The 24,495-nt window shown below is 55.0% G+C and overlaps 8 protein-coding genes across 8 annotated transcripts; 5 read left to right on the top strand and 3 right to left on the bottom strand.

The window, feature by feature from the left end:
* Nucleotides 1-1,881: 1,881 nt before the first annotated feature.
* BGZ61DRAFT_96064 (uncharacterized protein) lies at nucleotides 1,882-4,569 on the top strand. The gene is made up of 3 exons (XM_046257269.1): nucleotides 1,882-1,958; nucleotides 2,012-3,221; nucleotides 3,272-4,569. The coding sequence occupies exons 2-3, from the start codon at nucleotides 2,162-2,164 to the stop codon at nucleotides 4,237-4,239; spliced, it is 2,028 nt and encodes a 675-aa protein (XP_046111322.1). The 5' UTR covers nucleotides 1,882-1,958; nucleotides 2,012-2,161; the 3' UTR covers nucleotides 4,240-4,569.
* Nucleotides 4,570-5,137: 568 nt separating this feature from the next.
* BGZ61DRAFT_442178 (uncharacterized protein) lies at nucleotides 5,138-6,461 on the bottom strand (the record flags this gene model as incomplete). Its single annotated transcript, XM_046244688.1, has 1 exon — nucleotides 5,138-6,461. The coding sequence occupies exon 1, from the start codon at nucleotides 6,002-6,004 to the stop codon at nucleotides 5,138-5,140; it is 867 nt and encodes a 288-aa protein (XP_046111321.1). The 5' UTR covers nucleotides 6,005-6,461.
* A 324-nt stretch (nucleotides 6,462-6,785) lies between these two features.
* Nucleotides 6,786-7,193, top strand: BGZ61DRAFT_472849 (uncharacterized protein; the record flags this gene model as incomplete). Its single annotated transcript, XM_046248384.1, has 1 exon — nucleotides 6,786-7,193. The coding sequence occupies one exon, from the start codon at nucleotides 6,786-6,788 to the stop codon at nucleotides 7,191-7,193; it is 408 nt and encodes a 135-aa protein (XP_046111320.1).
* Nucleotides 7,194-7,627: 434 nt separating this feature from the next.
* BGZ61DRAFT_341030 (uncharacterized protein) lies at nucleotides 7,628-8,755 on the top strand (the record flags this gene model as incomplete). The annotated part of the gene is made up of 2 exons (XM_046239368.1): nucleotides 7,628-7,818; nucleotides 8,047-8,755. 2 exons carry the CDS (start codon nucleotides 7,628-7,630, stop codon nucleotides 8,753-8,755), a joined length of 900 nt encoding a protein of 299 aa, XP_046111319.1.
* Nucleotides 8,756-10,096: 1,341 nt separating this feature from the next.
* BGZ61DRAFT_341392 (uncharacterized protein) lies at nucleotides 10,097-12,113 on the bottom strand (the record flags this gene model as incomplete). The annotated part of the gene is made up of 3 exons (XM_046239397.1): nucleotides 10,097-11,025; nucleotides 11,085-11,865; nucleotides 12,015-12,113. 3 exons carry the CDS (start codon nucleotides 12,111-12,113, stop codon nucleotides 10,097-10,099), a joined length of 1,809 nt encoding a protein of 602 aa, XP_046111318.1.
* On the top strand, nucleotides 11,873-12,924 carry BGZ61DRAFT_96042 (uncharacterized protein). Its single transcript, XM_046257268.1, has one exon. It carries the CDS (start codon nucleotides 12,150-12,152, stop codon nucleotides 12,777-12,779), a length of 630 nt encoding a protein of 209 aa, XP_046111317.1. The 5' UTR covers nucleotides 11,873-12,149; the 3' UTR covers nucleotides 12,780-12,924.
* A 4,529-nt stretch (nucleotides 12,925-17,453) lies between these two features.
* Nucleotides 17,454-19,107, bottom strand: BGZ61DRAFT_341439 (SAC3/GANP/Nin1/mts3/eIF-3 p25 family-domain-containing protein; the record flags this gene model as incomplete). The annotated part of the gene is made up of 3 exons (XM_046239403.1): nucleotides 17,454-17,667; nucleotides 17,720-18,968; nucleotides 19,026-19,107. 3 exons carry the CDS (start codon nucleotides 19,105-19,107, stop codon nucleotides 17,454-17,456), a joined length of 1,545 nt encoding a protein of 514 aa, XP_046111316.1.
* Nucleotides 19,108-19,389: 282 nt separating this feature from the next.
* BGZ61DRAFT_442170 (EAP30/Vps36 family-domain-containing protein) lies at nucleotides 19,390-21,755 on the top strand. The gene is made up of 2 exons (XM_046244687.1): nucleotides 19,390-19,751; nucleotides 19,808-21,755. The coding sequence occupies exons 1-2, from the start codon at nucleotides 19,651-19,653 to the stop codon at nucleotides 21,654-21,656; spliced, it is 1,950 nt and encodes a 649-aa protein (XP_046111315.1). The 5' UTR covers nucleotides 19,390-19,650; the 3' UTR covers nucleotides 21,657-21,755.
* Nucleotides 21,756-24,495: the final 2,740 nt, after the last annotated feature.

Raw genomic sequence — 24,495 nt, 5'->3', positions numbered from 1 at the left:
TATTCGATACCAAGTGTATTCCCACTCACTCGGCTGTTCACTAACAGGCTCAGTATGCCATTCCACACCTAACGCACGTCCACATAGATGGCCAAGAACACCCTAGCACTTTGACATCCGGTGTCCGATACTGAAGAGTAGCAACGCCATACCGCTAGGTAAAATCAACGTCCTCGTAGTTCATCGTCATACAGGAAAGCATATGGCTTAGGTATTTCTGCCGAAAAGTGAACGAACGTTGGTATTTAAGTCATGAGGCCACCTTCATTTGCTTAGGCTCGTGAAAAGTGAATGATCACGATGAACAACGTGCTACCGACGGATTACAATTCCCGCGGGAAATACATCAACCCTAAAATCTCATTGGCTTGGACTCAAATTAACTTAAAAAATGCCTTGACGCCTCAAGAAGCTACTTCGCCCAAACTCTACCACGCCCAAAGATGAACCACCGCAAGGCTTGGATGTTGTATTTGAGGGAGACGATCCTGTTTTCGAGTAGATAGCATCGGCCATAACTGACTTCACTGGCCTTTGATCTTGTTACTTATAGCGTAGTTGCTATCCATGGTCTCAATGGTCACCAAGAGAAGACATGGACTGCAGCTAACGGTGTTGATTGGCTTCGCATTCTTTTCCCGGGCGATCGTTCTTACACTCGAATTATCTCCTGGGGGTACCATGCGAAGGCTCATAGCCCCGGCGTGAGCTCCTAGTATCTAAACGGCCACCTTCGGACCCTGGTGTCCGACCCATATAGTTTACGAGAGCGTCCAGATGTGAGACCTATTTCATTTCTGAGAGGGGAGAGACTGATCTAAGCCAAATGAACCAGATCTTGGAGCAGCCAATCATGTTGATCACAACAGCCTTGGATGATTAGTTCTCAAGAGTGTGCGTGAATAACTTGAATCATCTCTGCAGTTCTTGCTAATATTTTATGGGCACTTATCCATTGAGGTGCAGCTCGCCCAAGAGCTGTACTGGACCAACGCTTAGTAAAGCTTTCAACATATGGAATCCTCTTTATGGGTACGCTCCGTCAAGACGGAAATGGTGTCAAACCTGGAAGTTTCCTGGCGGACATTGCTTCCATCCTCACCACGCGCGATAGAGGCAGATGCAGTAATGCTGAGGGACTATTCAGTCGACTTAGACAAACGTGCACCGGAACAAAACCATTCGATCGATCCTACAGCATCTGTGCTCCATGCTTGTCTTATCTTCATCCTTTCACAACCCCAGTAACGAGGGGTGGTGGCCCCGGGCTCTCAACAGTCAGTGTGATTCGCCACGTCCTTCCAGCGTACGAAACGACAGGATGCCGTCAGCGGCGCCAAGGGAGCTTTTAAGGGACTTTGGGCGGCTGGGTTCCCCCACCACAGCTCGTGACGAACCCCTTGGACCCGCAGAACATGGCTGTTACGGAGTAGACTCTACCGCTCTAGCACTGAAATAGAGTGTCCTCCGCGCTAAAGCTCGTCCTCGCTGGTCTATCGTGAAGCGAGAGTGGGCGATGGATCGACGGACCCTGCAATATCTCTGGAGGAGGTTGGCGTTTGCGGTGCACAGGCCAAGGGTCTTGGTGAGAAAATGTTCACTCAGCACAGCGGCTGTCTCGCCTCCTCCTCTCCTTCCTCCGATCGCTTGCATCGTGAGACGAACGAGCTTCCTCCAACTCTGGCCCCGACCCAGCCTGCGACTCCTGGCTCCCCTTCGCTCTCGCAAGGGACTCTTTTTGGATCCAGGGCGCTCCAATTGCCTCTGTCGGCCCTTCTCCTACAGTCGTTCCCGTGCTGGACCACGGCCATCACCTAATCCATCATGCCTATCCGCGTCAAGTCGAAGCAGCTGCCTGCTGCACGCGAAGGGAGTCCTGTACCCGACCGGTACGACTTCGACCTGCCCGAGATTGCGAGCGACGACCCGTTCCGCCTGGTCGTCAAGAAGCTCTCGCTGTGAGTCGGATCCCTGAATCCTCTGATATCCTCGACTGACCGTGAGGCTACAGGTACTTTGTCGATGTCATCGAGCTGCCCAGCACCTTTGAGCAGCTGAGGACCACTGCTGCGGGGAAGTGTCTGCGGGTGCTGGTGGATCACTTGGCGGAGACGTGCACCAACCCTGGTATTGTCAATGCTTTGCTGTAAGTGTGACGTCCATGTCGATGTTTTGTTGCAATTGTCCGTCTCATGTGTTTCCATTCCCATTGCTGAGCGCGCAATTGGCCTGCTCATGGTACTTGTCTTGTCTCGTGTTTCCCTGTTTTGCATCTCTATTCCGCCATGTGGGGGTGGTGAAGCTTCCCACGTTCCCCACCATGAAACGTCACCCACCCATCACGCACACGAGCCACGAACAACACCTGGTCACCTCTCCCACAACTGCTAATCCAATCGTATCCAGCGCCCTCAAGTGGCATTATGCTGCCGACTCGGAGCACGCCGGCCTCGGTGAGGCTCGCTCCAGCGCCTGCGAAATTGTCGCCTGGCGCTTCTTGACCCGACTCTCCGAGCGCGAGGCAGTCGACTACTGTCTCTACGAAATCCCCGACCCTGATGCCGCTGAGGAAAACGGTCACAATGGCCATGTGGATGAGGAGGCTGGCGAAACATCTCCTCTCCTCGAACACATCCGTTCGAACGGCAACCGGCGTCGTGGGCCTGGTCCCGCTGGCAGCAGCATGAAGCGCACCCAGTTGCTGAGCTCGCTCTCTCGACTCACCATGACTATGGACACTGAGGAAGCCGACGAAACCGACCCCACGGGAGCGTTTAAGAACCTCAATGCCCTTGAGATCGCCGCAATCGCCGACGCCAAGCGCTTCCTCAGCCAGCACATCGTCCAGAAGATCATCACGGCCATCTGGAGTGGCGACATTATCTTCTGGGACAGCCTGTCGGTTCACTCCACCAAGAAGCCCCGATTCTACAACCCGCACACGGCCGATCCCTTTTCTCGCCTGCGCGTTCCCAAGTACCTCAAGAGCTGGGAAGTGCTTTTCTTCTGTGTCTTCCTGTGCTTGTACTATGTCGTTCTCATCGTCCGCGACGAGTCCCGCATCACGGTTCCTGAGATTATCCTGTTCTTCTGGATAGCGGCCTTTTTCTATGATGAACTTAGCGAGTGGCTTGATGCTGGCTCCATCTTTTACGCCACGGATATTTGGAACGTCTTCGACATGGTCATGATTATCATTGGTTTCACCTTTGGTGTCCTGAGTGAGTAGATGAAATCGTTTCGACCTAATCTTGTGCTAATAATTCTACAGGAATCATCGGCATTACCCAGGGCAAGCCAGAGCTGTGCGAACTTGCATTCGACATCCTCGCCCTCGAGGCCCTGTTCATGATCCCCCGTATTTTCTCGATTCTAAGCCTCAGCCCGTACTGGGGAACCCTTATACCCTGTCTTAAAGAAATGGGCAAGGACTTCTTCAAATACATGGTGCTCGTCGTCGTCGTTTATCTCGGCTTCCTGACCACGTTTTCGCTTATCGGCCGCGATGTCTTCTCCTTCAAGAAGATGGCTTGGATCCTGACCAAGATATTCTACGGATCCGCCCCCATCGGATTCGAGGTCATGCACCAAATCGATCCCTTCTTCGGGCCGCCCCTGATGATCGCCTTCATTACGCTGTCCACTTTCCTGCTGATGGGCTCCCTGACCGGTATGCTCTCCAACAGCTTCTCGCGTGTCATCACGCACGCCAAGGAGGAGTACCTGTATGTGTACAGCGTCTACGTTCTGGAGGCGTCGACTAGCAACCGGCTCACCCACTTCTACCCGCCTTTCAACCTCCTCGCCTTTGTCATCTTCCGGCCCTGGCGTCTCATCTTCTCCGCCGATGAGAAGTTCCGGAGGGGTCGCATCATGCTCCTCAAGCTCACCCACTGGCCTCTGGTCGGCATCATCCGTATGTACGAGATGTTCCGCAGCCGGGCTGTTGCGGATGAGTTCGCTGGGTTCAAGGGACCCCAGGCTTCTAGGAGCCGCAACGGCCGCCGAGGCGTTGGCCAGAAACGGTCGGTGTCCAACATGAGCCGGCGGGAGCTGCTATCTCCGATACCGGTTCGTCACCACGAAGCGGACCGTCGTGAGGACGATATGGATGCCCCGACTAATGTGGAGGTGCAACTCGCCGAGCTTAACCGCAAGATTGACCAGTTGGCAACAGCTGTCCTGGCGATGCAGGAGAAGGCTACCAGTGCCACGCCTAGCACAACCGCGTCCGCCTAAGGCCGGGATATGGTGTTCCTGACTGTGCCTTGGTGAGTCGGAGGTGGAGCAGTCCCGCTATCTAATGCAGGGCCGTGGATAACGAGGGTGGAAACAACAGGCGGGTAGTGGTTTCAAGATTGATCCAACAGACGGAGCGGGTCGCTGGGCGGCTAGATTCTCATATCCATCGGTGAGGAGAAGGCGGAGATGGGTGACTCTGCGGGAGGGAGATGTGTTTGCACTTCATACCATGACAATCATGAACCTAATAGTTAGCAAGCATTCGTACTTCAAGACCCTATGTCCCTCTACTTGCGGTTCTTCAGACTAAAATATGTTTCTCAAATCCGTCCTGTCCGACCAATGACAAAAACGAAGACTGTGACTTCGACGGAGAGAACCGTCCAGGGAAGGCCATAAACAAGGAGTCAAGGCCTCTTCCTAGGGCATCACTGATTTTCAATCGGCCATCACCATATACGGGATCCGTTCCTTAAGCCGCCAAGGCCGCAAGTACATGCTCGTCTCCATCAGCTTCTTCGACGCCACCCCTGGCAGCGCAACTAAAGCCGCGGATTCCCGCGCTGAGCACGCGAACCCAGCAACGGAAATCCATGGCTTTGGAACCCCATCGCGTAATGGAATCAGGATTCTGGGTACGGTTTTCAGCTGTGGGATTTGCTAAGTGGCGGTGTACGCCCTTGGTTTGGTCAATTCGGCTCTAAATGCCTGCCTAGAGTTCTTGTGCCGAACGCTTGTGATTGTGACGTGGATACGATGCACTTGGGAATACCTAGTTGGTTCTCGGTTGGAGATGATTAGACGACATGGGAGACCCAAACACCGGGATACAAATATGAAGGTGCTATTGAGACGATCGCACAACTAATAAAACAATGCAAACATTGAACCTAGCCTATCTAATTGAACCTTGATCGATATTCGAGGTATCCCTATCCCTTCTCGCATTCCGTGCTCTGCCAGAAAGGACTACCATCTCCGCCTCTACCTTGGGAACCTCCTTTATAGCCCACTCCACGATTTTGAGATTGCGGGCAGCGAGCACCGTCGCGAAATGGTATGAGTCCGTTTCCCGGAGAAACCTCTCAATCTTGAAGACCAGATCGCGCCTCTCTTCATAATTCCCAAGCGCTGTCAAACTTCTCTCATTATCAGCGGTGGACACCTTGCCTCTGCCCATCTCCCTCCCCACCAATGCCAGGGTTTGCATAGCGTCTATGTATTCAGCCTTGTACTTGGCGAGGGCTCCAGGAAGCCGGAGGGATTCCTTGGTGACGGAATGGTCTACTATATCCGTGCTTCGCAGCTTGTCTTGAAAGTATTGCTCGTAGGCTGCCTCCTCGTCTTTGACTTTCTTCGCATGGTTGTCGGCCGTCCAGCACTCATAGCCGATGTATTCGATCCATGTCGTCAGCCGGTCTTGTTTCCTGGGGTTTCTGCTGAGCTGGAAGGATCGGGTGAAGCCGTGCTCGGCCAGACGATGCTGCATGCTCTTTGCATGTTCCAGGAAGCGGCTGTCGTCGTCCTCGTCCCCCCGTTGATCGCGTTGCCATTTTCGGAAACTGTACCACCTGAACAATTGTTCCTGGAAAAGCCGATAATATCTACCACGTATGGGGCGTCGAGTTGTTTTCCAAATCTCGAGCTCCTCATCCCAGCGCGGAGAAGGACGGGGAACAAGTGAGATGTCCACATAGCCGCGACCGCCGTCGTTGATGAGCTCGTGGTAATCCTCGCGGTAGTCCTCGTGCTCGGAAGTCATGTTCACGGTGAATAGGGTAGTTTGACTGATGCTGGGTGGAGTCTAGAGGGAGGGAGAATTTTGGCTTTTATGCTTGCAATTTCTTTGTTTTACATTTGGGCGGCGATGATTCACTGTACGTAGATTGGGGGGTTCCCTTTGAGGTTGGACAACGAGACTATTCACGGTCACATAACCTACTCGGAACAGTGATGGATGACTTGGGAGCTGGGACTAGAACCATTAGCAGCAAACACCAGCACAGACATACGGTTTGCCAGGGATTAAACGACCGGGAAGCAGACGTGTGTGTCCGTGATAGATGACTAGTGGTTTCCTTTGGCCCTTGACAACAAACGCTACCAAACAGACTGTCCACGACGGTTATGACAAAAGGAAGGACTCAGTCGTTTCGCCCATGTGGTAAAATACAAAGATGGGGGCTGTCGCGGCTAGTGTCGGCGCGGGTTCACTTAGACGTCTCTACCATATTACAGAGGACGCCTGACATACAGCTGGCTAGTTATATGCAACGCATCGACTAGAAACGTAATGGACAAGTACCTCAGTCGACGTAACGAAGCGAGCTACGGAATAGCCGAGACAAGCGGGCGGCGCTGGTCTAAACTTTTGCTTCCGTTCCGTTCGGGACCGACAGCGTATCTCACCGAGTGTTTTCTCGGCGAGAGATGTCCCAGGCCGAAGTTTTGCAGCGCGCGCTACGTCACTTCCCAGCCGGAGTCACGGTGACTGGAATCAAGCTAAATACATCTACTCGCCAACTCCTGCCTCGCCTCTCGCCATGGCCGTAGGCCATTATTCATTCTTCAAGTTCCACAACAACAGCTTCAGTCGGCTGCTTGGCCGGGACAAGCCGCCATCCCCAAGATCCTCCGCTGTGCCCACTTTCCCATCCTCGTTGAAGCCCCCCACGCCCACTGTAAATCGTACCGCAGGCCGCTATCCCGCTACCAGCCGCCTACGGGACTCCCTCCCGAAACCCACCACGGCCGGCGACTCAGGCCTCCCTCGCCCCGATCTCGGCGCGCTCGCCGGTTTTTTTCTTCCCTCTGCAGCGCTATCTCTAGTGCATCCAAAGGCTTCTCCAGGGCATCAAAAGGCTTCCCCAGCGCTTCCCCCGGACATATCGTCAAACTCGCGTGGACCCTCCCTCTCTCGTCTTATCCCCATAATCCTCGCCCCCCGTTAAACCAACCAGCGAGGCTGCATTACTGACTACTGCTCGTTTCCCCATTGCGTGCCCAATCCGTCTTCTGTTTGCCCTTCTTGCCTGTACCTGCCTGTACCTGCCTGTCCAGCCCGCCCCCTGTACCTCGTGCCGGCAGCTGCACCTTCGACTTGTTCAACCAACCTACTTTTTTTAATTTTCGACTCACTCGCGGCTCTTTTCCCCCTGAACGGATACAATCTACAAGCGAACAACAACACGCAACGCAACATTCGATAAACTCGTGCTGAGTGCCCATGCCTCGGTCGTCCGTGTCCATCGCCATCTCCGTGCTCGACCTCAAAGCCCATCCTCCTCCGCCGACCTAAACATCGCCGCCTTCGTTCCCGAATCTTCACCTCTCGCTCTCACCGCGCCCTCACCGACAACCCTTGTTCGCCGCGCCCGCCACCACGATGAAGGACTCGGATGCATCCCCGTCGTCGCCTGCAGACGCCGCGCTCGCCCTGCAGGGTTCAGGCAGCATCGCCAGCACATCCAGCAGCGTCTGGAATACGAAAAACTTGGGCTTCCGTCTCGGCGTCGATGCAGTCAGCGCTGCGTGCGCCGCTTCTATGGTTGCGCCTCTGATTGCCATGATTGACCGGTGAGTGTCTGCCTCTTTTTTTTTCTCCTCTTCTCCGATGCGTCTTGCTCTGGCGATCCCTGAGTCGTGTCTCGGTGTAATTGCCCGAATTGCTGCGAGGCCGACACCGGCGTGGGTGGTCGCTGCTCAATGCTGCCAAAAACACCAAATCCAGCATCGTCAACGCCAAGACCAGGCTTATAAGCAGCTTCAACATGGCAGCTCCGCTAACTCTCCGCGCTTTCCCAGCTCCGTCATGGAAAATGCCTCTGGCCGCAGCTCCCTGGCCTCCTCTATCGCCTCTTCTATCCGAACACTCCTCCGCCGCCCGCACACCTTCCTCTTCTCAAAGCCCACGGCCCTCATCTTCCTCGTCTACGGCTCCACCTACCTGACGGCCAACACTGTCGACACATCCTTCTCCACGCTCCACAACCGCCCGGCGTCGTCCGTCACCGCCGGCGCCACAAAGTTCGCCGCCTCGTCCGCCGCCAACATCGGCATCGGCATCTACAAGGACCAGGTCTTTGTCCGCTTATTCGGGCCTCCCGGTGTCGTGCCCCGCGCCGTGCCCCTCCCGGCCTACACCCTCTTTGCAGCCCGCGACTGCCTTACCATCTTCGCCTCCTTCAACGTCCCGCCCATCCTCGGTCCCTACCTCGACTCGCGCTTTTCCGACCAGGTCAAGGCCCGCATGTCCGGCCTCTCCACAGCCCAGTTCTTGGCCCCGGCTGCCGTGCAGTTCATCTCCACGCCGATGCACCTCCTCGGCCTCGACCTGTACAACAGCCCGTCCACCACCGCCGCCGCCGTCTCAATGCGTGACCGGTGGGATGCCGTTCGCCGCAACTGGACCATCAGCTCCTTTGCCCGTATCGGCCGCATCGTCCCGGCCTTTGGCATTGGCGGCGTTGTCAACACGAAAGTGCGACGCTCCCTGATGCAGAAGCTCGAGTAACCTTGCGCCAAGGAGGAATCGGGAAGGGTGATGTATCAATTCCCTTGAAGAAATTGCTAGTGTGATTCGGATATGACGACTGCATGCCTCCCTGCACTGCATGCTTGCCTAGTGTTGGTGTTGGTTGTTGGTTTTGCTTTTTTCGGCGTTCTTGTTAGACGGCGGCGCTGCCACGCACGATTGTTAATGTGATCTATGGCCTCGGGGTATACCAGGCAATACATGTGATGCCAGATATGGAACGGCAACTAGATGAAGGATGAACTGACTGTAATCGGAACTTAGAAAGATTAGACCGGTAGAGACGGAGATAGAGATGGACATGAATCACCCCAGCGGACCTCAAGGCTCGCCACAGTTTGGGGTTGGGAATCATATCAAAACCATTCAGATACGTTGACATGCACATCCCATTGTGGCCTCAACCGTCATGTGAGAAAGTAGGGGCCATAGAAGGCCATCAAAGGTGAACACAAGGTCGCTCTCATTCATTTATGCATCCTACGCAATAACATGCGCGCTCTCCATCCTCCATATCCATCTCCTACCGACCATTCCCTCCACATTTAAGCCAGATCATGCTCCATCAGCGTCAACGTCAGCATCACCATTCACACGTACTCGTCATCCTCCACTGTCCATCTCTCCTAGTCCCCTTCATCCACGCATTTCCTCCAAACACAAGATCAATCACAGCATGGATATTTAGAACCAATGACACTCCCAAACAGGCGGTAACAAAAACGGGGGAACAACTTAAGACAGCAAGATGAATCCATCAACCCCGTCCAGAACGCCCTGTCCAGCCCCTAGCCACCCTATCTGAAGAAGAAGAATAAGAAGAAAGGGAAGAAGGTACTGAGCTCAGTCATGTTATATCGCAACCAAAAGTCCAAGCCGAAAGCATTGCCACAGGACAATGTTTCAAACAAGAAGAAGTAAAAGAAAGGCGAAAAGGGGGGAAGGTCCGAGGGCTCCCAACGAAAGCGTAACGAACGTCTGATCCACTGGATCATGATTCATGCATCATCCAGCTACTAAAAAAGTACCAAAGAAGCATCAACTTCCTCGTCGACGTGTCGTCATAATCCACCAAAGGGTGGGTACAGGAACAAAGGGCGTGTCGTCCATCGCGGACACGTTAATTTTAGATCGATTGGGGAATAAAGGGAAAAATGCACGGCGTTGTGCGGGGTGGTCCGTCGGGGCGGCGTTTCGAGATCGTAAGAAACAGACATTGGCGGCCAGGGGGTATGTTTTCTGATGCGCAGGCGTGTAGCAACCAAAGAATGCTTTGAGGTAACAGAAACTGAAACGAGATCAGCGCCTAGTTGCGCCATCTCAAACAATCTCGACGTAGAGGAGAAGTTTCTCGTTTCGCTGCAGGGCGAAATCAAGGTCGTTGTCACTCAGCAAGCTGGGCTTGTCTCCTGTCGGCTCATCCTTGTAGAACAGCTGCAGCTGGTCGCCGTCCGGAAGCTTGAGGCGGTCTTGGATCTTATCGTAGAGCTGTTGGAACTGAATGTCGGTTGGCACGCGGATGGCAATCAAATCCCCGTTGTAGTACATCTTGATCTTCATCGCGGATGCGGGTTGCTGGGGTTGCTGTTGCATGCCGGCGGAGAGAGATGTCTGAGAGGGTTGCGAAAGTGACGACGTCTGTCGTGACATGGCAGGGTTTCCGTTCTGGCGCGCGGGCGCCGCTGACAGCCCCGAGTACGAGCCTCCGTTGAGGTTATTTCGAGATGACTGCCTCGATGCGCCGTCGGCGGGAGATTCAGTCGAGGAAGGCTGAGAGCCCTGAGACAGACGGTATTCGTCGCCATTGCTATTGGGGTCGATTTCGTAGTCTCCTTCTCGGGGGGCGAAGAACTGCCTGACCAAGTTGCAGCGCGCGATGTAGTGCGGTTGGTTCAGCAGGTTCTTGACGTAAGCGTCTAGGTTGTGTAGTCTGCCTTCGGTGATTGCGTCCGTCACGTAATTAACGGGTCCGGGCATATACGGTAGTGATCGCTTCTGTGTGCCGGTGTTGCCAGCCTCGGCAGGGAATTCGGTAAGGAGAGCAATCTGGAAGTCGTAAAAGTCTTCGTAGTAACGCGAGAGCTCCCAATGTCGGCCGTCATCTAGGAGAGCCTCAATGACAAACCAGTACTTCTCCTCGGCAAAGCAATATCTGGGTATCCGCGCCTGTAAAGGCGCAAGTAGTTGTGTTGCCGGCTTAGGAGCAAACTGCTGAGCCTGTTGCGAAGTTCGTGCATCGTCGGGGTATCCTCCTTGTTGCTGTGGTCGCGTCAGTATGGTTGAGGGTTAATTATTCCACGGAAACGACTCACAATTCCGGGGCTGCTCTGAGAGCCCTGTCGAGCATGCTGCTGGATACTCAACCGCTCCATGCTTTGTTCCATGCCTTGTCCGGGTTGTCCGGGTTGCCCGGGTGGGCCGCCGTTATCAAACTTGCCCAGCGTAATACTGCTGTTCTTGTACTCGGCGGCCATCTTCTTCCACTCTTCCACCTTAGGAACTCCGGCTCTCTTGATGGCATCGGAGGGGTTCTCGATAGCCTTGTCACTGGCCATATCCCGAATCTCCACGAATGATACGGGGATCAATCCCGGTCCGCCCAACCGTCCGATCGGCTTCGCGACAAACCACTCAGGGTTGGACTGTGCGATGACAATGATGGCCTCGCCAGCCTTTGCCTCCAGCTCGTCCGCCCTTTCCGCAGCGAAGTCGTACATGACAATTCCATAGACCATAGCACCCTTTCCACCAGACTTGGAGACACGATGGCCTAGGGCAGCTTGCACTTGCACAGGCGACTGCACAGGCGCTGGCTGCATGGTCGAGGTCTCGCTGTATCCGGAATCGTGATCGGGGTTCTTTGTCGGGAGTACTGGGTGGTCATCGGACTGGCCGCTGTCTCGCTCGGTTCGGCCAAGGGCTTGGAAGAAGGTGACGGGCACAAGGCCTCGGGCATCAGGCAAGGCGGGGTTGCATGCCTCATACCAGTCGGTGTCGTTTTCGCGGCTGATGACGTGGAAGAAGTCGCCTCTCGAGAAGCTCAGTTCTTGGGCGGATTGCGCCTCATAATCGTAGAGGGCTCGAATCACCTGCAGGGTTGACTCCGCATCAGTGGCTGCACATTATCTGTTTGTGTTTCTGGAACATGGTGGGGAAGTGGCAAAAAAATGGCCAGGGGACGTGGGCAAGACATTCGGGACCGCGGAGTGGAGGCGATCGGGAGTGGGAGGCAACCAACCTTCTTTGGCGGTTGAATAGCGACGGGAGCCTTGACGGGGATGGTGTCGGACTTCCTGGTACTGTTCCTCGTGAGTCCCAAAGCCTGGAAGAAGCGCATGGTGGTTAGCACGGTATGGTCTGACGCAGAACGGGGATGAAGCTGAGCTCGATAGCAAGGACAAGGCAGGGTGATGCGGAAAGCGAGGGCGTGAGGGGAGTCGCAAGAGCCCGAGTCTCTTCCATATCTCAGAGCCTGAGCCGAGTGAAAGGCGTTGTCGAGGCACGACTGGATGAGCGGGAACGAGGGAAAGAGGCAACATGGACCGTCGAGGCTCGGAGGTCGGGGATCAAAGGCAGTGCAGGTTTCGCAGAAGGAGCAAACGGCGGAGGCAATGACGAACCTTCTTCATCTTGTGTAACTGGGTGCCGCCCGGGCAGTCGTGAGTCTCTCGTCGCTCGGATGTTGGAGGTTGGAAAAAAAGAGATCAGGATGGCGAGACCGGTTGGTTTGGTGGTACTACGGCCAGACCCAGAAGTGTACTACTACGGCTGCGGTAGGACTGGGCGCGGACTGGGCGCGGACTGGGCGCACACAGGCACACGCACACGCACACGCAGGGGTGGATGGGAAGAAGGGGGGCGTAGCGCACGCAGGACGTCCGTAGCCCGTAGCGGGTTAAAAGGAATAGGAAGGAGGGGGTGGAGACGGTGCAGCGCTGTGCCTGACGGCGAAAAGTCGTCAAGGAATCGTTGGTCGTCGCCGGCTTTGTGCGGACGCGTATGATTGATGGAGCGACTTGGAGCGACTGCGAGCGAGTCGTGTTGAATGCAATGTCGGGACCGCTTGCTGCACTCTGCGTATTTTGTCCAGGGCCTGCAAAAACCCTCAAGGGAAATGATGAATAAACAGCGATCCCAATCCAACCGTCCGTGCCGGGGTTGTGGTTTTCCCAACGTCTCCTTTGCGTCTTCGTCACTGGTCCCCCTGGTGTTGTTGATGGTGTCGCGCGACTCGACTCGGGCCTATCCTTTCGTGCGCCTTGCTGCGGCCCTCGGTTTTCTGAATCACTGCAACTAGCCCGCCGCTCGAGGTATCCCAGCGCCTACACGGAGTGTAGGGAAGGGGTGGGCAGGGCAGCTAGAGCTGTGTCTCAATTTTGTGGACGGCCGAAAGCGCCAATTTCCGGCCGGGTTTATGTCGGAACCGCCAGCGTGGGCAGCACCCAGCACCCTTATGGTGTTCCAGCGGCGGGGGGATAGAGGGGTCGGGATAGAGGGGTCGTATCGCGTCCGCCAGCGGTCTTGGTGGTGGCGGGTGAAGGAAGGGCGGCAGTCGTTTATCGGCTGGTCGTCGGGAAGGAGGGATGAAACAAACAACGGACGTCGAGAAGAAGAATGAATGAGATCGGGAACAGAAGGGACTGGGAGTTGGAGGGAAGCAAAGGAAGAGGAGGAGGAGGGAGAGGGAATGAAGATGGGGATGGTTGGTGGTAATAGCTGCTGGTTGCAGAGGTACCTACCGACCTATACGGGGCAGCTCTGTACGGCGCTCCGTCCAGTGGTGTTAGTGAGCGCGTTGCCTAAGAGGCTTGCTACCTAGAGCTTAAGCTGGCAGCCGGTAGCTGCGAACAGAGAGGTGGCAAACAGCCCCCTTCTAGGCCTAGGGCGCCCATTCTCGGGGGTGGCGGCATCGAATTGGCCCAGGCTTCTCTCACTAAAAATGCATCGCTCACTCTATCGCGTCCGCTTCCGCTGACAGGGTCCAATCCAGGCCCCGTTACCCCAAGCCACGCTCCAGGCCTTTCCAGGCCCCCCAAGCGCGTTGGTTGTGTGGGTGCCCGGGAAGGGTGGGCGGATGCGCGCTGTCACTGGCATGGGAGCCTGGCGAGGGAAGGGAAGGGAACGGGAAGTTGGGAGCATGGGATGGGATGACATGGGACGGGACCATGGATTTCTCTACGCCATTTCTTCCCCCCTCGCCCAATCGTCGACGCTCGCTCCCTGGCGCCGTTGGGCTGAGAGGCCAGAGAAAGCCCACTACGAGATCGTGTCTTGCGAAAAGTCCTACTACGTAGTATTAGACCCAACGAGCCGGCAGCAAGGGGTGTGCGCTGCCACCACCGTTGTTGACCGGTCGTCCCATCTTATCCCGGGTTATGGGTGTGCGGCCAAATTATCCAGGGCCGCCGGTGGATTGCTTCAAGTGCAAAATCCCACTGAAACTTTGCAGCCCATTGCCCTTTAGCAACTCAACTGTGGCGCCAACTACCACCGCGAGGAATAAATGACTTACAGCGCCAGTCATCCCGGCAGGGAGGGGAGGGGGGAGCGAGGGAGAGAGGGGAGAACAGACGAACGAACGACGCAAGACTCGCCCACGCGTGCAGGGATCAATCTTGCAGTCGCCAGGGCCGCCAGGGGACCATGCATCGCATTGCATGGCTAAGTCGTGCGGCACCGAGGGACAATGGGGGACTCGTTGGACGCCTTCACGCCTATCCGTTATCGCGCTCTATGCCGTCTGCCGCCGCGGACATCAACGACGAAGATGCTCGAAAGCCTAGCCCGTCGCGTTACAACCACGAGCGCTCGCAAAAACACAGCACCTGAGGCGGGACGGGTGGGCGCATCAGTGCCGTCCGTGTCTTGTCCAAAAAAAAAAGAGATACCCCAAGACGACGTAATGAGGCCGCCCGCACGCTCGCAGCCAGCCTAGTCCAGCCCAGTCCAGCCCAAAAAGCAAGGCGCATCTGGAATGGCGTCGTTCCGGTGGGTGGCGCTGGGCTTGAAGATGGTTGCGACGTTTTGGTGAAGATAGTCCTTTATCAGGCAGGTAGGTACACGGCAACCCCGATTAAACATGTGTTTTCTTGGTGGTATCCTTTGCCAGAGTTGTCCATCTCATTATGAATTGGCTCAACGCACCAGTGCGCGATACTTGGGTATTCATACTCCCCTTAACATTGGAAGTATTAGCACCTAATTCCAGGTACATCGGGTCTGATAGCGATGCTACAAATCCACATATCTTGACCCTTGTGAGCTATAGGTCATGAGTTCTGAATGCCTGAGTCGCGGTGGGCTTTCCGGTTTCATCGCCACCAGGCCGGTCTACTCAACTATATGCTTTCTCCGGGATAGACTCAGGCCGTGCCCGGATGCGACGCTACTCTCCCTTTCATGCGCCGCCCAGCCTCAAAGCATAAGCATCCAAAATGCACTGCTGATGGGTGGTGTCCAAATGAGTAAGAACGCTGTGAATGCGATGAGGTTCTGCATCCATCTCGGTGCCGTCCCTCGGATATCCCTTTATTCCGGGATGTCCGTCTTCTCGAAACAACCGAATTCTTTTGTCATCTCAGCTCAGGTCTCCATTCTCTCGATCGCTTTGATCCATCCCCTGTCCCTCGTGTCCATCCGGAAGCGTCTCCCCGCCGCCGCCGGTCACGGACGCAATGTGGAATCAACTTCTTAGTTACGTAGTAGCAGAATTACTATGGCACCCTCGACCACTTGGTAAACCCAGCTGGTGGGTTCTTGTTGTCAGTCACGGCAGGCCGCTCCAGCAGCTAGCTAAGGTAGTAGGCGACCTCGACACCATCTTAGCTAGCCCACCCACACAACCTCGCCCCTACGCGCTCAGAAACTGGACCCTGAACTGTAGGTGCAATTATACCAGCCAACGGCCGTCACTTATTTGCTTCTCCCACAACCGCCTTTGTTCATGCCATGCATGCAAGTCTTGTCCAGCCGCCCACCCCAACGACCCAAACCCTCTCGATTCGACGACCCAGCCGCCGATCGTCAACGCAACACGGTCGCTAGCGGGAGAGTCCCAAACCTGGTGTCCAATGCAGGTGGATGACTGGATGGCCATCCCGTGGGATGTGTGGAGTCCAGCCCGACGTTTTGCGCCTTGACCGGCCACGGTCAAGGCCAAGCATGCAATTGCAAGACAGTTGAACTAACCAAGACTCCATTGCCCTATCGCCCTGCTTTCGCGCCCGCCGCCTTCGTCACGCAGCATCCCATCCAAGACATGCCTCCAACAAATGTCCGCAGTCGACTGCCTCTCCCGACACGCCGGCACACCCTGCCCGACCGCGCCAATACTGGGTCTTGTGCCTCGTGGCCCGAGATGGGCAAGCCCCGGGTCTTTGGGGCGCACCGCAGGGGTCCTCCGTCTCCGGACCCCGTTCCGTCCCCCGGCCGTCGGAGGCGCCCCCAATATGGCAGGCCTTGTCGACATGCCAAATTATCACCACGTTATCATGATTCATTACGTCCATCCTCCGTCTCTGCTACACAAGACGCATTCCGAGCTCGTCTAATTCATGCGTCCTTTCTCGGTGTTCCTTCTAGCCGCCCCCACCCCCTACCTACTTGAAACATCCCCCGCCACTTGGGCCATCCCTAATAACGCCTCTTAACATGCACCGCGATCCATCCCGCTCCCCGCTTCCTTCTATCGCATAAAGACTGTAGAACTAGTCCTTGGGCACACGTCATCTCTCAAACAAAGTTCACCAGCTTGTTCCTACTCCTCACAGAGTTTCAGATGCAGCCCAACATGATAAGTCAGTTCTGTGCCGTGTGAAGTTCGAGCCCTTTGCTTCAAAGCCCTTACTTCAAAGCCCTTGCTTCAAGACCCAAGTCGGTCCCTTGCAGGGAGATAATGTCCGACTCCCCTTGCGTAGGTAACCTCAACCCTTGCTTGTACGTGTCTACCCGTATATCTGCGTAGTTCTCCTTCCAGGCCCAAGACAAGGGAATCACAACGGTTGAATTCCTTCCGACACCATGCTCCCCAGTCACACCATGTGGCGCGAAGTGAGTCTAAAAGTCCAGAATAGAATGTTATTGACATAATGCAGTACCTAGTTATGACTCCTATGAGCTCCCAAGTCCGTCTATCTCTACCTAAATGCGATCAGGGAAGTGAGCAACAGGCTAATACGCATCAAGATCATCGATACGCCTTGCGCCTGTAGCACATAACCCTTAGCCGCGGCTGGGTCATTAGACTGGTGCTGAATCCGTCCCAATAAGCCTCGAGAGTCAAAGCTCTCGTCCAAGCATCCGCCAAGCATCCCAAGCATTTAACTTTTCCGTTCCTCAAATGTCAAAAACAGTATGTGCACATTCCACATGCAAAATGATGCGGAAGGCTGGCGTAGTAGCTATGGTTAATCGGTCGGGTGTCAGGAGCAAGGAGCGACGAGCGCTCCCCCATCGTCTGACTATCGAGAATGTAATCATTTGTAAGCCCGTGAGGCAAGCAATAGGGTATCAGGTGTTGCGAAAGGTCGTGTCTACATGGATGACAGGCTCGTCATCCAGACCGAAGGAATCATGATATAATCGGGCAGAAACCGCCAATACGCCGACCCGCAAGACGCCTGGCGAGGTCGCGTGAAAAGAGAAAAGGGGTAGGACATAATGCAAAGGGAAAGAGAGATCAAATCTGGCCTTTGATGTCCACTTTCCGGAATGCAGCGGACCGAGCGTTCTCGAAGAGTAGACCAGCTTTGCCAGTCAGGAACGTAATGTACTCTGTCCGATCTTCCAGAAGGTGTTGACCCTGATAGTCAATGATGAACTGGGCTGCATCAGCATCAGACTCGAAACCGAGTTCCTCAGTGATGAAGCGAAGTTTAACATCAGGCTTGTATCTGCTTTGAAGTTAGCGATCGATTCATTCATTCAAGGGGAGGGAAAACATACGCTTTGCAAATGTTGCACAACGCAGCAAGCCGCTCTCGGACAACAAACATATCCATCAGATATGCTCCCATATTAGGGGTGTCGAGGTAAAGCTGGAAAAACTTGTGGTAGTTACCCAGCGCCAGTGATGATCGCACCTCCAAAGCATGCTTGATCGCCTTCTCCTCCTTCTCTGCTGTGGTTAGATCTGCCAAAGTGTCGTTCAAGCCGGTTCGGTTGGCAGTGTGAATAAAATAAAGGATACGATACGCCTTGAATTCAATAGGGTTGCCCTTCAGACCCAAGGCATACAACGATCGCAGCTGGGTCTGGCATTGATTATACTCACCGATATCCCCCTTCTCCAAGGCAATGCGGGCATGGATTTCATAGACCGAAACGGTAAAGTCGTCCTTGATGTGTTGTACGGTCAAGTCTTGGCGCATCGACTTGAACTGATCACAGATATACGAGTAGTTGCTCTCCTTCTTCCACTTCTTCTTCAAGAAATCCAGAGTTTGACGCAGGATATGCACGGGCCGGACTTTGGAAGGGACTGGAGGGGCCGTGAGACGCAAGTACTTCTTCTCCAAAATCTCGCATGTGCCCACGATAGGGCCTGACGATGGCGGCGGCGGGCTGGGCGATCTAAGCGACTTGTATTCGCTTTCAAACCGACGTTTCCGTTTGTTGGCTTCCTTTTGGAACTTACTTGACTTCGGCAGGGGTTCGTCCATGGCAGAGCGTTTTTCGGGTGACGGGTAGGTAATGCGGTCCTCCAGAGAAGATCGCGAGTTAGTAGAGAGCCAGGGGGTGTTATCATTGGCAAATTCGGAGGATTTTCGCTTCTTGGGGTTGAGTGAGTCGCGGGCACGCAAAGGGGACGACGCATTCACGGCGTGCTTGAGCTCCGCATCACGTTCGGCCTTGACAATGGCCTGCGGCAGGGGCATGGTATCCCAGTCGATCGTGTAGAGCGATCCGTTCTCCTTGGCGGAACCGATGATGCTCTTAAGCCTATTCTCGATATCCGAACGAGACACAGAGGGCAAATCATTGTCGATAAGGAAGGATCGCTGGACATAATTTCGGACTGATTCGGGCCAGTCAACTTTCCCCTTAGCCTGTTCGGGCGCTGGGGTTGCACCATTCACAGGCGAAGCGGTAGTCATTTGGGGTTGTACAGGTGGTGGTGGAGGGACATATCCGCCGGCGACGGCTGCGTACTGGCCAAACGTTTGGCGAACGGCAACGGGAATGAAGGCAGGGTCTGAGACGGGAGTCAGCATCGGAGCGGTGGACGAAAAGGGTCGAGGAGCAGACTGACTGTGTGGGTAGGCATACGAGGCCGGTGTCGATTGTTGGGCAACGCCTGGCGCCTGCTGCGTCGCTGGCCAACCTGGCATCATCGTGACGGAGTAATGGGGTTGGGGGAGGGGTTTGTTAGTTTACGACGATGGGCGGGAGAAATGACGATATTCAAGACGGGATCGATGGGAAAGGGTAACGTCGATGATGGGGTCTGTGTCAAAGAAGAAAGAGGCGATGAGGCAACCGCTGGAGGTATTTTTGGGCTGAAATGTCGTGGCGGTCAAGTCTCGTGACCCACCGGAGTAATCACGGCTATTTGCATACGCTTAATTCCATCGCTGCGAAAGCTTATCGCATAGTGGGGCTGATACCCTGAGGGCATCGAACCGTACTTCGCAAGGGAGGACACTGACGAGTCACTGTCACAATACCAACCCGAATCTCCGCTGCCGGTGGCAAGAAACTCACCTTAGGACCCTGAAGGCTTTACCCTCCTGTCGTGGCGTTTGCGTGCTCATCGAGAGAGAGAAAGCGGTGTGTTTCTGTCGCATCAATCACCGCCACCAGTTCCCCAGGGCTCCGAGGGGCACCAAACTACAACGTCATAGCAGCTGACACGTGCTTGTCGTTGTACATGACGGATGTTTCTAAAACCCTTCGAACTCACTACGGCATTACGGCCCTCGTATCTCCCCGATGAGGTGCTCCTATTTGTTCGGGACAACGTTGGTTTGTATGAGGGGTAAGTTTGTTGGTTGCGGGGCGAGCCAAGTTGAGCAGCAAGTTGACGCAATCCAGGAAGTCCAAGCTCCGGGATCAACAGAATGGCCAGGTGTACCTAACCTCACATCGCATATGCTATGTGGATCAAAAAGAGCCGCGCAAATGGTCAGTGGCGCTGGACTTGAAGGACGTGGACCGACATGAGTTCTACGCCGGGTTTCTCAAGTCCTCGCCCAAAATCACCCTGGTGCCGAAACCTCTGAAACGGGGATCCTTTCACACTCGTGTCCTCTCGAGTGCGTCAAATGCGTCAAGGAGCGCCCCTGGTTCTCCTGGACATTCTGAAGGAGCATATAGGCCACCAGCCGAGCCTCCAACTGTCACCGCCGCCACCTGGGTCTGCACAATTTGCAGTTTCTCGAACCCCGTCCCCTCGAACTTTGATCCGACGACTGCCAACGCCCACACCCCTCTAGCACCCTGTCTTGCTTGTGGTATCAAGCCGACTTTAAGTCATGTCCTAAAGGCAGCGATATCGAATGCCAACAAACGGCCTTCTCCATCCCCGGCCGTCCCCGTTAGTTCTCCACTGGCACTTCGACCAGGACCCCCCGATCCTCAACTCATGTCCGAGAACCGTAGCGATCTCCTAACACCACAAACGAGTGCGGTTTCCAACGGAGGCTCGAATGGAACAAACGGCAATGAAGCGACATTCGAGTGCCCCCGATGTACGTTTTCGAACCATCCCTCGTTACTCTCCTGCGAGATGTGCGGTGCTCCACTTGTCACACGAGATATTCCGGCTTCTGTCCAACAGGACTCAATAGCAGATACTGCCAGGGCTGAATCTCCTGGCCCAGTAAAGGACCAGAGCAAAGGTGGTCAAAACGACATGCCTGAAAATATCAAGCTCTCATTTCGAGGAGGCGGAGGACCAATCTTTTACGAACGCTTGAAGGGCTCCTTGACCCAGCGCAAATGGCTGCTTCATAACGCACCTCCGGCTCCAAAGAGCAATCGGATAGATGAGAGCAACGGCAATGGCTCTCCCGGCAGCCCTTCAGGAGGCCGTGCCAAGACTGCAGGCATCGCCGGCTTAGAACAACTAGGTCTGAACATGCGCAAGAATAACGAGATACTGATAGGAAGTGCCTTTGAAGATCTCGAGGCTCTAATGGCCTCTGCAAAGGATGTCATTGCGCTCGCGGAGCGGTTTGCAAGACAAACCAACAATGGGCAAGATAGTGCAACAGCCGAAGAGAACGCCATCTTGGCGGAATCGGCAAGCCAGATGGGTCTGATTACAACCAAGGATATTGTTGGTGGAGACAGCTCCGAATCTCTCTACTTGTCCGAGCTGTCTCGTAACCTAGCCGAGTTTCTGACCGATGACTCGAGGGGAGTTCTCAAGAAGGCCGGTGGTATCATCACTCTCGTTGACCTCTGGGCAATGTTCAACAGAGCCCGCGGCGGCGTCGAGCTCGTCAGTCCCATGGACTTCGAAAAGGCCGCCCGGCTATGGAGCAAGCTCAAACTCCCCGTGCGCCTACGCACATTCCGCAGCGGCGTCATGGTCGTCCAGAGCCGCGACCGCACCGACTTAACAACTGTCAAGGCCATACACTCGTGGCTTCAAGACCTGCGCGAGTTCCCGCCCGACCGTGACGTATCCTGGGACTGGGGGGTGTTCGGCCGCGGCGTCACCGCGCAAGACGCTGCCGAGAGGTTTGGCTGGAGCCTGGGTGTTGCGGAGGAGGAGTTGATGATGGCGGAAGAGTGTGGTGCGGTGTGTCGCGAGGAGAGCCTTGAGGGCTTGAAGTTTTGGCTCAACTTCATCGATGATGGGCACCCGAGGAACAGGAGGAAGCCGCGGAAGGATGATCAAATCTTGACTGCGTTGAAGCACAGTGGACTTCTATGAAACACAATACAGGTATGCGAAGCGAGTATATTAGACAATCTTTCAAATCAACGGCGTTAGGGATGAGGTTCATTCCATATAAAATACATGTGCACGAATCATCCAGCAGTCATTGAGGCCTGTGTGTGAACAAAGTACGGTCCCTTGCAGTTTACACACGTGTAAGAACGGGAGCTTATGATATGAGATATTACATTTCATTCACTGATCAGGCGCATCTAATCATAAACCCATATTTCATGCATTCGTTGAATAACCGAAACTCCATCGCCCTTCCCATACGCCATAGCTAAATCGTCTGCTCACTCTAAGGCGGCGAATCCCTGTAATTAGTACAATAATCTACCAGCATGAAAACCCCCGTAACCGCGAAATTAAACGACGACATGAGTGGACAGATGTTCCACTGCCTCCTTGATGGTGCGCAACATCCGCTGGTTGACGCAAAAAGGACATCGTAATGGTCGGTCGTGGTTAGAGACTGGCCCCTCCGAATTGATTGGCGTCAGGGTCAGGTCCGGAGCCATCTCCTGACCGGGAGTCGCAGTGTACCGTGAGACAGACGAAGCACGTCCACCAGGGGTCGACATGAGGCCAGCTCTCTCGACGCGCTCACGCTCTTCGCGCACAGCAGCAGCCTGTTCCTCGGCCGCCTGCTCTTCCTGCTGAAGTTGACGCAGTGCATTTTGTAAAACTACCTCTGGGTCGTCATCCGCATACATGAGCTGATCCTGTTGGGGAGGGGGGATTGTTGGTTCGGCCGTGACCATCGGTGGAGGCGGGGGTTGTGGTTGATGAGGGCTCGTCATCCCCCGAACGATCTCATCTCGCACCAAGGCGCAAGTATGAAGACTGGGTTCGAGACCGACAGCACGAATCACTTCCTCCTTGATGGCAGCCGGGCTGGTATCCGCAGCAATGCCTATGGAACGGGAGATGCAGTCGGCGAGGTAGCCGATGTCTTCGGCGGGGTTGATAGTCCCATCGCCGTGGCGACGTTGTCTTCGAACCAGGAGACCATATCTCTTTTTGAACCGATGTATCCAACCGGGAGAGAACTCAGGCGGGTTCTCTTCCTTGTAGCGCGGCAGCTGGTTGAAGATGGACTTAGCCTTTTCACCAAGCTCCTCGTTGGTGGGCTGGCGGCCCGAGGCCTGGACTTGCTGGTACCAGAGGAGAACGAGCTTCTCTACGTCGGGCCAATTACCGAAGCGCAGGCGAGAGCCAGAGAGCTGGGGATTATCGCCATCGAGGCGCGAGTATTTGGGGGAGAGCGAATGGGAGACGGTGGACTGGCTGATCTGTTGTCCGTACTGGGAGTAGAACCAATCAATGCAGGCCTTGTGAGAAGGCCGGACGGTCTGGGTGTTGGCCCAGCGGCGAAGGGCTCGGCGCTGGTCGAGGGTGAGTGAATGCCGCTCCTTTGGTGTCGTGACGATGACGCCAGTTTGGACGGCTTGGGCGACTTGAGCAACCTGGGCAACCTCAGCAGCTTGGGCGGCGGCGGCGACGGCGACGGGGGAGAGATCCGGAGCGGGAACGGCGACCAGGGCCGGGTCGGTGGTAGCAGCCGACATGCCCAGGACGGCTATCTCCTTAAGAAGGTGTGGGTTCGGGATTTTGGGAGGAGATTGGCGGAATCCCAGAGGCGACTATCGTTGTATCCGAAGGGGCGTGCGTTGGTGGTGGGATGTTTCGATTAAGGGAGATAGATGGTGGTTTTGGCGAAGAAATGTCGATGGCGGGGGAGGATAAAGCGGTTTTCCGGCCCCGCCACGTGACCTCACCCAGGTACCTCTCTGTCGTTGGCTTCGCTCCAACTTGGCAGGAGGCAGCAGGAATTCACTCGGGACTGTGCAGTGCAATTATGTAAGCACCGATAGAATGCATCGCACAAAATACGGAATCTAGCTGCAGCCACGGTGGACAAAGACGTTGTAGGACCACCATTGAACTGCAAGTCGGATATGTGGTGGATGCGGTTGCTGAGTCTAGAGATTCACGACACTTGCATACAAAGCAATGTTGCATCTTACGGGTGCGCGATAAGAGCAGGTCGTCCCTCGATATATAGGTACTACCTTCGGGTAATTGTACTTTGCCCCTTCTAGCACGAGTAGTGGGTTGGCGGAAATGTGACCCTTTGCATGATTGAATAATTGCTTGCAGCGGGGCGGCCGACGCGCGGATATCTTTATGGGCGAATGATCCCCAACGATTGATGATGAATATCCCGCCAACGCAGGAACACGGCAGCCAATTTGGGAATTCTCTGACAGTGCGCTACATAAATTAGTAGTTATACGACATCTCCGTACGGGTAGTCATCGCCGATGATTCCATCCACAGTTCGGGGCGAGATCTCATGTACTACTACGTAGTAGACGCCGTTCCAGACCCCGATTCGAGAACCACCCTGGACGATGGAGTCCTGCCACCCTGTCCGCGGGTCTGACCATCGTAAATGGACTCTACCGCCATTTATCCCCCCCACCGACTTCCGTGTGCAAATCCCATAACGTAGTCGTCATCAGTAGAATGGCTCGCAAAATTCCGGACCAGTCTTGTTCTGCTAGGAGTTGTCGCAAGCTCATTGGGTCCTCACGGTTCACAACATAAGGTTTGAGGCTTGATTGCTACCCCAGTGCCATGGATGCGGTGATTCCCACCCGGACTTACCACTGGATACTTCCACTGCTGATCAGATGTATGTTGCATTTCTGGTCAGGCAGGGATCAGGTTCGTCGTTGCAATCCGGGTTTGGCCCCTGGTCCCCGGTTGCCTTGATGCGGGAAATCACAAGCATGTGGATTTCCATATATACATGGTCCCATCCTCC

This window comes from Ilyonectria robusta (assembly GCF_021365365.1).
Source record: "Ilyonectria robusta strain PMI_751 chromosome Unknown BGZ61scaffold_2, whole genome shotgun sequence".
NCBI lineage: Eukaryota > Fungi > Ascomycota > Sordariomycetes > Hypocreales > Nectriaceae > Ilyonectria > Ilyonectria robusta.
The sequence above is the reverse complement of the archived record's forward strand: the minus strand, read 5'-3'. Positions and strand labels throughout refer to the sequence as shown.